The following is an 11,003-nucleotide window of genomic DNA, read 5'->3' on the forward strand; positions in this document are numbered from 1 at the left end:
ACTCCATTCATCTCCACCATTGGCGGCCGTGCCTTCAGGCATTGAGGCCCTAGGCTCTGGAATTCCCTCCCTGAACCTCTCCGAGTCTCTACCTCTCTCTCTCTCTCTCCTCCTTTAAGATGCTTCTTAAAAGCCACCCACCTGTCCCAATATTTCCTTTGACACAGTGTCAAATTTCTGCCTGATAATGCTCGTGAAGTGCCTTGGGACATTTTACTACGTTAAAGGCACTATATAAATCCAAGTTGTTGTAGGAAAAGACTTGCATTTATACAGCACCTTTCACGACCACCGGACATCTCAAAAGCGCTTTACAACCAATGAAGTACTTTTGGAGTGTAGTCACTGTTGTAATGTGGGAAACGTAGCAGCCAATTTGTGCACAGCAAGCTCCCACAAACAGCAATGTGATAATGACCAGATATTCTGTTTTTGTTATGTTGATTGAGAGATAAATATTGGCCCAGGACACCAGGGATAACTCCTCTGCTCTTCTTCAAAATAGTACCATGGGATTTTTGACATCCACCTGAGAGGGCAGACGGGGCCTCGATTTAACGTCTCGTCTGACAGTGCACCACTCCTTCAGCACTGCACTGGAGTATCAACCTAGAGTGGGGACTTGAACCCACAACCTTCTGACGCCGAGACAGGAGTACTACTCACTGAGCCACAGCTGACAGGAAAAGAGGAGTTGTTAACCAAGCCCCTAATGGCCAATGACGATATCTACCAAATTAATTAAATTCATCTTTTTTCCCTTATTCGTTTCCAAAAAAAACCTTCCTTCTCGCAAGGTAAATAAATAAATACAGGAGGCAGCTAAATAAAGGATGCTAGCAATACACCGTTCCCATGCACCATTTGCACAGTGAGAGTTTAGGAACTGGCCAGTCTCTCGGTCCTTGCACAGTGCAGGTTAGGACTGGCTCAGCAGATTCGATTCCCAAATCACATCCAACCTCTAAACCACCGCAGAAAACAAGAGATGTTCTGTGAGCACTGTGTCAAAAAAGTGTGCTTGTGAACTGGATTCAGCACAAAAACTAGGATTAAATATATATATATATTTAAAATGCAATAATCACACATTTACGTGATACAATATTAAAAGGATATTTTTAATAAAATATTTAATTAATTTAAACAAATTAGTGGAATATGTAGATCTAGCAATCGCACATGGCAACTATTTACATTATTGAAAGAATCCTTAGAATCTGACGTGTGTGTGTATAGATTTTATTTCCCCTCCTGTTGCTAAGCAGCACTCTCAGTCATCACCAGCTCCGAACACACTCTGTGCACTGCAACCAGCTCCAGGCTGCACAATGCTTCCCATCTCATCCCCTCACCCTCTCACCCTTGTGGGGGACTGGGTCCACTTCCACATGCATCCTTTTCAATAAATGTTATGATTCTAGGGAGATAGAGATATAGAGAGAGACAGAGCGAGAAAGAGACAGAGCGAGAGAGAGACAGCGCGAGAGACAAAGAGCGAGAGAGGTGTAGATTGGTATAGTTAGAGAGGTACAGATAGAGAGAGAGGTATAGGTAGAGAAAGAGATATAGAGGTACAGAGGGATAGGGAGGTATTGAGAGAGGTTTAGAGAGAGAGAAAGAAGTATATATAGAGAGGTAATAGAGAGCGAGAAAGGTATAGAGAGAGGTGTAGATAGATCAGAGATAGAGAGGTCTAGAGAGAAGTAGGTATAGAGAGGTATTGAGAAAAGAGAGGTATAAATAGATCATAGATCGAGGTACAGAGAGAGAGAGAGAGCTGTAGAGAGGTATAGCGAGAGAGGGAGATCATAGAGAGAGGTACAGAGAACGAGAGAGGGCTATAGAGCGGTATAGAGAGGGAGGTATAGATAGAGAGAGAGGTATATACAGAGAGGTGTAGATATCAGAGAGAGAGGTGAGGATATCAGAGAGAGAGGTGAGGATATCAGACAGAGGGGATATCAGAGAGAGAGGATATCAGAGAGAGAGGTGTAGATATCAGAGAGGAGGATATCAGAGAGGTGAGGATATCAGAGAGAGAGGATATCAGAGAGTGAGGATATCAGAGAGAGAGAGGTGTAGATATCAGAGAGAGAGAGAGGATATCAGAGAGGAGGATATCAGAGAGGAGGATATCAGAGAGGTGAGGATATCAGAGAGAGAGGATATCAGAGAGAGAGGTGTAGATATCAGAGAGAGAGGATATCAGAGAGGAGGATATCAGAGAGAGAGGTGTAGATATCAGAGAGGAGGATATCAGAGAGTGAGGATATCAGAGAGTGAGGATATCAGAGGGCTGATACAGAGGGTCAGACACACATTGCCTGACTGACACACACTGCTCCCTTGCCGCACTCACCGCCTGCAGACTGCTCCTGCCCTCCCGGAGGGGCTGTGGCTGTGGCTGTGGGCCGGCGGCGCGGTGCCCCCGGGTGTTGCTGTGCTGGGGTAGCGCCCTGCTGTCCTGCCACAGGTAATACACCATGCCCACGATCCAGGTCACCGCCAGCAGCGCCGCCGCATTGCCCCGCACCCTGCGCATCGTCCTTGGGCTGGCGGGGGAGCCCGTGTGTGTGCGAGCCGGCTCTGTCCCTGTCTCTGTCCCCGCTCCGACTTCGGCTCCGGCTGCCACCGATCGCCCCGCCAGCCCCGCCGCACACAGCCCGCTGCCCGCAACTCGCCGGGTCCTAGAGCCCGCCGGCCTGGCCCGCCCCCAGACCAGCCCCGCCCTATGTGTTCCCTCCCCTCCCCGCCCAATGTGTTCTCCCCCAGCCCAATGTGTTCCCTCCCGTCACCGAGTCAATGCACAACCTGTCCCAGAGTAACTCAGCACACAGCATTCCAGTGCCCAGGAATAACCTGTCAGCATTCCCTAATCCAAGGAGGCAGACAAAAAGCAGGAAACTATAGATTAGTTAGCCTAACATCTGTGATTGGGAAAATGCTGGAGTCCATTATTAAAGAAGCAGTAGCAGGGCATTTGAAAAATCAAAATTCGGTCAGGCAGAGTCAGCATGGATTTATGAAGGGGAAGCTCTTTGAGGATATAACGAACAGGGTGGATAAAGGGGAACATAGAAACATAGAAACATCGAAAATAGGTGCAGGAGTCAGCCATTCGGCCCTTCGAGCCTGCACCGCCATTCAATGAGTTCATGGCTGAACATGCAACCTCAGTACTCCATTCCTGCTTTCTCGCCATACCCCCCGATCCCCCCAGTAGCAAGGACCACATCTAACTCCCCCCGCCCCCCGAACACATCCAGTGAATTGGCCTCAACAACTTTCTGCGGCAGAGAATTCCACAGGTTCACCACTCTCTGGGTGAAGAAGCTTCTCCTCATGATGAACCATGGATGTGGTGTATTTGGACTTTCAGAAGTCATTTGACAAGATGCCACATAAAAGGTTACTGCACAAGATAAAAGTTCAAGGGGTTGGGAGTAATATATTAGCATGGATAGAGGATTGGCTAACTAACAGAAAACAGAGAGTCGGGATAAATGGGTCATTCTCTGGTTGGCAATCAGTAACTAGTGGGGTGCCGCAGGGATCGGTGCTGGGACCCCAACTATTTACAATCTATATTAACAACTTGGAAGAAGGGACTGAGTGTAACGCTGCCAAGTTTGCTGATGATACAAAGATGGGAGGAAAAGCAATGTGTGAGGAGGACACAAAACATCTGCAAAAGGACATAGGCAGGCTAAGTGAGTGAGCAAAAATTTGGCAGATGGAGTATAATGTGAGGTCATGCACTTTGGCAGAAAAAATCAAAGAGCAAGTTATTATTTAAATGGAAAGATTGTAAAATGCCGCAGTACAGCGGGACCTGGGGGTACTTGTGCATGAAACACAAAAGATTATTATGCAGGTGCAGCAAGTGATCAGGAAGGGCAATGGTATCTTGGTCTTTATTGCAAAGGGGATGGAGTATAAAAGCAGTGAAGTCTTGCTACAGCTATACAGGGTATTGGTGAGGCCACACCTGGAGTACTGCATGCAGTTTTGGTTTCCATATTTACGAAAGGATATACTTGCTTTGGAGGAAGTTCAGAGAAGGTTCACTAGGCTGATTCCGGAGATGAGGCGGTTGAGTAAAGGTTGAGGAAAGGTTGAGTAGGTTGGGCCTCTACTCATTGGAATTGAGAAGAATGAGCAGTGATCTTATCGAAACGTATAAGATTATGAGGGGGCTTGACAAGGTGGATGCAGAGAGGATGTTTCCACTGATGGGGGAGACTAGAACTAGGGAGCATGATCTTAGAATAAGGGGCCGTCCATTTAAAACAGAGATGAGGAGGAATTTCTTCTCTCAGAGGGTTGTAAATCTGTGGAATTCGCTGCCTCAGAGAGCTGTGGAAGCTGGGACATTGAATAAATTTAAGACAGAAATAGACAGTTTCTGAGCGGTAAGGGGATAAGGGGTTATGGGGAGCGGGCAGGGAAATGGAGCTGAGTCCATGATCAGATCAGCCATGATCTTATTGAATCGAGGGGCCGTATGGCCTACTCCTGCTCCTATTTCTTATGTTCTTACGTTCTTATGTTCTTATCCCTCTGTCCCTCCGCTCCATCCCATTCTCCAACCCCCCCCCCACCCCTTCGCTTCCACTCCATTCCCCACCCACCCCTCTGTCTCTGTCCCATTCCCCACCCATCCCTCTGTCTCTGTCCCATTCCCCACCCACCCCTTTGTCTCTGTCCTAATTCTAATCTAAAAACCCAAGCTGGATCAATATCGGGGGCAGTCTAAACATAAGTAATGATTGCCACCGGCTTCTTTCACTGCTTAAAGGGGAGGTCCACTGATGCTGCAGCCCCTCATTCTCAGCATTGTTGGGTGAACAGCCGCCTCAACAACATACGAAGGACAAGGAGAAGGAGCGCTTGTTTACAAATGCTGAGGCAGATCGCCACCCCAGGGGAAGAGCCCGGGGGTTTTCCGGGGAAGATTTGGAGGCCTTGGTTTTCGCGTTGGGGAGAAGGTGGGCGGTCCTGTACCCACTGGCAGAGGGCCCTCGTCACAGGTCTGCCCCACTGTGTGGAGGGAGGTGGCACCACGTCATGGGCAGCACTGTGCTTCCCAGAGCCCACTCCCAGTGCAGGAGGAAGTTTAACCACCTCACACGGGGGGGGTCAGGGTGAGTGACATTTCAACAAATGCTACATACCACCATCTGTACATTTATTAATGGTATTTGGAATATTTTGTGGTCTCTCTCAGTTCATCTTTGTGCCCAGGAGGACGCTGTGATAGGCCATGAGACAGGAGGGTACGATGGGGATGTGCTGAGCTACGGGGATCGGGGGTTTCATTGCTGGGGATCGGAGTCCGAGAAGCCGGTCACGGTCGGTCCGTCCAGAAGGCCGATTGTCTCGCTGCCTCCTCCTCCTCCTCATCCTCTTCCTCCTTCCCCTCGTCTTCCTTCTCCTCCTCCCCTCCTCCTCTTCCTCTTCATCCTCCTTCTCCTCTTCATCCTCCTCATCGTCTTCCTCCTTATCCTCCTCCTCCTCATCTTCCTTGTCCTTCTCCCCATCATCCGCCTCTTCCTCCTCCTTTCCTCCTCTTCCTACTCCCTCCCTCCTCCCTCTCTCCCTCCCTCCTCCTCCTCGTCCTCCTTATCCTCCTCCTCATCTTCCTTGTCCTTCTCCCCATCATCCTCCTCCTCCTCATCCTCCTCCTTCCTCCCTCCTCCCTCTCTCCTCATCCTCCTCCTCACTCCCTCCTCCCTCCTCCTCCTCCTCCTCCCTTCCTCTTCCCTCTCTCCCTCATCACTCCTCCTCCTTCCCTCCTCCCTCCCTCCCTCCTCCCTCCTCCGCCCTCCTTCTCCTACTCATCCTCCTCTTCCTCGTCCTCCTCCTCCTCCCCAGTCCTGCAGCCCCCATGACAGTCAGGAAGCGTTGTGAGCAGAAGTCTTTAACACTTCTGCACTTGAATGAACACTCCTGTCACCAAAAAATCCGAAAATAACTAAAGAGCTATTTCAGTTGCAGGAAGTAGCAAACGGGCACTGAAACTTCTAAACCCTGTCAGCTAACCAGCTGGTTGGAGATGGTGCCTTTAACTATCACTGCTGCAGCCTGCTTTCTGCTTGTAGATGCCAGCTCGCCCAGTCATTGATCTGCGCTCCTGTTGAGGTAAGTGGCTAAATCCAATGTTGGAAATCGGCCGTCCAGTGAGCGCTGCACACTCACTGCCGTCACAATCCCCGTCATGGCGAGCTCCCTGGCGATCGAAGTCAGCGGCAGTGTTACCTGTCATGTATTCAACCAGCATTGTAACCCATGTATAATCTGACCTAAGTTGCCCACTGTGAGAAAAATGACCACTAGGTGGTGAACGTGTGGGAGACACTCCTAACCTGGACCTTCAGGTATAAAAGTGGAAGCTCCACCCACTTTCATCACTTGAGTGCTAAGGAATAAAGGACAGGTCACAGACTGACCTTCTCTCAAGCATGGGCCTCGTGTGCATTTATACTGTGTAGTAAGGACGTATCAATGGCGACGAGAAACTGGGATTTAAACCACGCGAGCATGGCCACTAGCAGAACAGACGAGAGGTACTGTGTTAAGGAATGGTTGGAACAGAGATTCAACATTGTTAAAGCAGCACACAATTCTCCAGGCAGACAAGGGCAATCGGGCATGCCCCAACATGTAGTCGAACCCAGAGGGGGAGTTCGACAGAGACAATGGCAAGCTGAATGGTGATTCACGCCATTGCAAGGGACAATGCGGCCAGTAATGGGGCCATCAACACCTGCTAATGGCGCAATCAAGGACAGTCACAGGTGCAGTCAGAGACGATCGACTGGCAAGGGACCTTTTGTTTCCAACAACAGCTCATGTTGGAGGCGTGGAGGCACACACTCAGCCGGTGTTTGCAGAGATGAGCAAAATACCTGCAGAAATTGCAGAAATGAATGCTGGGGGAAATCGCTGGAAGCTGAATTCAGCGAGTTCATGTGGAGCTCGTATACAGTTTATACACCAGGACAAAAACCGATAATGATGAAAGTGCTCCTCAATGGCAGCCCAGTATCAATGGAGCTAGACACGGGGGCCAGCCAGTCCCTGATGGGTATCAAACAGTTCAAAAAGTTGTGGGCGTCCAAGGCCAGGAGGCCAAAATTATCGCTGATTGACGCACAGCTACGGACATACACAAAGCAGATCATTCCGGTGCTAGGCAGCACCACGGTAGTCGTGACCCACAAAGATTCGGAGAACAGGTTGCCACTCTGGGTTGTCCCGGGGGACGGTCCCGCACTACTGAGGAGGAGTTGGCTTGCTGTCATGAACTGGAAATGGGGCGATGTCAATGCAATTTCCTCTGTGGAGCGAGTATCATGCTCACAGATCCTGGACAAATTTGACTCATTATTTCAACCCGGCATTGGCACTTTCATGGCAGGCCAGTACACCACAAGGCCAGAGCGGTGCCGTACGTGATCCGGGAAAAGATAGAAGGCGAATTGGGCCGCCTGCTGAGGGAAGGCATCATCTCGCCAGTCGAATTCAGTGATTGGGTGAGCCTGATTGTGCCGGTGCTCAAGGCAGATGGGTCGGTCAGGATATGTGGTGATTACAAGGCCACCATCAATCGGGTGTCACTCCAAGAACAGTACCCGCTACCGAGAGCAGAGGACCTCTTTTCAAACTTTTTTCAAAATTGGACCTGACCTCAGCATACATGACCCAGGAGCTGGCGAGTGAGTCGAAGAAGCTGACCACCATCACGACACACAAGGGGTTGTTTGAGTACAACAGATGTCCGTTCCGGATTCGCTCGGCCGCCGTGATCTTCCAACGAAATATGGAAAGCCTCCTCAAATTGATTCCAGGGACGGTGGTTTTTCAGGATGACATCCTCATCATGGGTTACGATACTGAAGAACACCTCCACAACCTGGAGGAGGTGCTACGCAGACTGGACCGGGTAGGGCTGCGACTGAAAAAGGCGAAGTGCATTTTCCTAGCTCCAGAGGTAGAATTCCTGGGGATGAGGGTAGCAGCAGACGGGATCAGCCCTGCTGCATCCAAAACGGAAGCGATCCAGAGAGCACCCAGAGCTGCGTTCGTTCCTGGGGCTCCTGAACTATTTTGGTAACTTTCTTTCCAAAATGAGCATGCTGCTAGAGCTGCTACACGTGCTCCTACGCAAAGGTCGCGAATGGGTCTGGGGGTACAGCCAGGAAAGGGCTTTTAATAGAGCATGCAATTTATTATGTTCCAACAATCTGTTAAGGCTATATGACCCATGTAAGAAACTTGTGTTAACGTGCGATGCGTCATCCTATGGTGTCGGGTGTGTGTTGCAGCATGTCAATGCCAAGGGTCAGTTACAGCCGGTAGCTTATGCCTCCAGAAGTCTGTCCCAGGCAGAAAGGGGCTACGGGATGGTAGAAAAGGAGGCGCTCGCATGTGTATATGCGGTAAAGAAAATGCACCAGTACCTGTTTGGCAGGAAATGTGAGCTGGAGACAGATCACCTCACCCCCCCCAAAGCACGCAATGTAATTAACCATGTCAGAACGGCACCGTTCAAGCTGGCCTCAAACGGCCAGGCAGAACGAGCAGTGCAGATAATCAAACAGGGGATGCTCAGAATCCAAGGGAGTTCCCTACAAAGCCGCTTATCATGCTTCCTGTTGGCCTACAGATCCCAACCACACTCATTCACAGGGGTTCCACCCGCAGAGCTGCTAATGAAAAGGACGCTCAAAACCCGGTTATCCCTTATACACCCCACCATGAAAGAAATTGTCGAGAGCAGGCGGCAATCACAATATGACTACCATGACAGGAATGCGAGGGCGCGATGTATTGATGTAAATGACCCTGTTTTTGTCCTCAACTACGCTGCAGGGCCCAAATGGCTCGCAGGCACTGTGATTGCCAAAGAGGGAAATAGGATTCAGGTAGTTAAACTTACCAATGGAAAATCTGCCACAAACACGTGGTTCAAACAAAAAGGAGGTTCAGCAACCCCATAGAAGAAGCAGAGGAAGAACACGATATAGAGTTCACTCCACCACAGGTGACCGAACACCGGAACCAAAGGGAGAAGAGCCCAGTCACTGTGGGCAGTCTGAATAGGCCTGAGGCACCGCAAACAGCAGACTCTCAGGCCAGCGCCCAACAACCAGAGCCCCAACTCAGGCGCTCTACAAGGGAGCGTAAACCACCAGAGAGACTCAACCTGCGATCCCAATAAGACTTTGGGGGGGAGGTGATGTCATTAATTGAACCAGCATTGTAACCCATGTATAATCTGACCTAAGTTGTGCACTGTGAGAACAATGACCACTAGGTGGTGAACTCCTAACCTGGACCTTCAGGTATAAAAGGGGAAGCTCCACCCACTTTCATCACTTGAGTGCTAAGGAATAAAGGACAGGTCACAGACTGACCTTCTCTCAAGCATGGGCCTCGTGTGCATTTATCTTGTATATATCCATATATCATTACCGAAACCGGTGGTATAGCCTGCGGTGCTGGAACCGGCATCACCTGTCGTTACATTGCCGTTAATGTGTGATGCAAGCCACACGAATTTCTCCCCCAGGGAAACGATTTCCTCTGGTGTGTGAGTCCAGAACAAGGGAGCATGATCTTAAAATTAGAGCCAGGACATTCAGGAGCAAATTCAAGAAGCACTTTTCACACTAGGTGTAGAGGAAATTTGAGATCTCGCACCCAAAAGGCTATGGATGTTGAGTGGTCAATAAGAGCTTTCAAGGCTGAAATCGATAGATTTTTGTTAGGTTAGGGAATATAAGGATAAGGAGCAAAGGCAAGTAAATAGAGTTAAGGTGCAGATCAGCCATGATCTATTTGAATGGAGGAACAGACTCAAGGGGCTGAGAGGCTTCCTCCTGTTTCTATTAAAGGACATGATCATATTTTACCAAAAGCTACACAATAAAAATATCGCTACGAAATAACAACTTACAGTTATAAAGCGCCGTTAGCATAGTAACGTGTCCCAAGCTGCTTCACACGAGTGTATTCAGACCAAATCTGCCACTGAACAAAAGAAGGAGTTTTTAAAAATTCATTCACGGGATGTGGGCGTCGCTGGCAATGCCGGCATTTATTGCCCATCCCTAATTGCCCTCGAGAAGGCAGTGGTGAGTTGCCTTCTTGAACCGCTGCAGTCCGTGTGGTGAAGGTACGTCCACTGCTGTTAGGGAGGGAGTTCCAGGATTTTGAACCAGCGACGAAGGAACAGTGATAGATGTTCAAGTCAGGATGGTGTGTGACTTGGAGGATAACTTGGAGGTGGTGGTGTTCTTATGTGCCTGCTGCCCTTGTCCTTCTAGGTGGTAGAGGTCGCGGGTTTGGGAGGTGCTGTGAAGAAGCCTTGGCGAGTTGCTGCAGTGTATCTTGTAGATGGTACACACTGCAGCTACGGTGCGCTGGTGGTGGAGGGAGTGAATGTTTAAGGTTATGGATGGGGTGCTAATCAAGTGGGCTGCTTTGTCCCGGATGGTGTCGAGTGTTGTTGGAGCTGCACTGATCTAGGCAAGTGGAGAATATTCTATCATATTCCTAACTACCTTAGAAAGGCTTTGGGAAGTCAGGAGGTGAGTTAATCGCTGCAGAATACCCAGCCTCTGACCCGCTCTTGTAGCCACAGTATTTATGTGGCTGGTCCAGTTACGTTTCTGGTCAATGGTAACTCCCGCAAGATGGTAGGGGATTCGGCGATGGCAATTCCATTGACTATCAAGAGGAGGTGGTTAGACTCTCTCTTGTTGGAGATAGTCATTGCATATCACTTGCGTGGCATGTACGTTACTTGCCACTTATGAGCCCAAGGCTGAATGTTGTTCAGGTCTTGCTGCATTTTGGCATGGACTGCTTCATCTGAGGTGTTGTGAATGGCACTGAACACTGTGCAATCATCAGCGAACATCCCCACCCCTGACCTTATGATGGAGGGAAGGTCATTGATGAAGCAGCTGAAGATGGTTGGGCCTAGGACACTG

At 49.5% G+C, this 11,003-nt stretch overlaps 1 protein-coding gene across 2 annotated transcripts in view; it reads right to left on the minus strand.

Moving 5' to 3' along the window:
* Positions 1–2,621, minus strand: part of galnt16 (UDP-N-acetyl-alpha-D-galactosamine:polypeptide N-acetylgalactosaminyltransferase 16) — a 193,185-nt gene extending 190,564 nt beyond the window's left edge. For both annotated transcript variants that reach the window (XM_070878734.1, XM_070878733.1), the window contains exon 1: positions 2,363–2,621. In XM_070878734.1, coding sequence (XP_070734835.1) covers positions 2,363–2,545 — 183 coding nt within the window. In that variant the 5' untranslated portion in view covers positions 2,546–2,621. The remainder of the gene's footprint in view (positions 1–2,362) is intronic.
* Between the last annotated feature and the right edge of the window lie 8,382 nt (positions 2,622–11,003).

The sequence above is a fragment of the Pristiophorus japonicus genome, chromosome 4 (genome assembly GCF_044704955.1).
Source record: "Pristiophorus japonicus isolate sPriJap1 chromosome 4, sPriJap1.hap1, whole genome shotgun sequence".
In the NCBI taxonomy this organism is placed as follows: Eukaryota; Metazoa; Chordata; class Chondrichthyes; family Pristiophoridae; genus Pristiophorus; species Pristiophorus japonicus.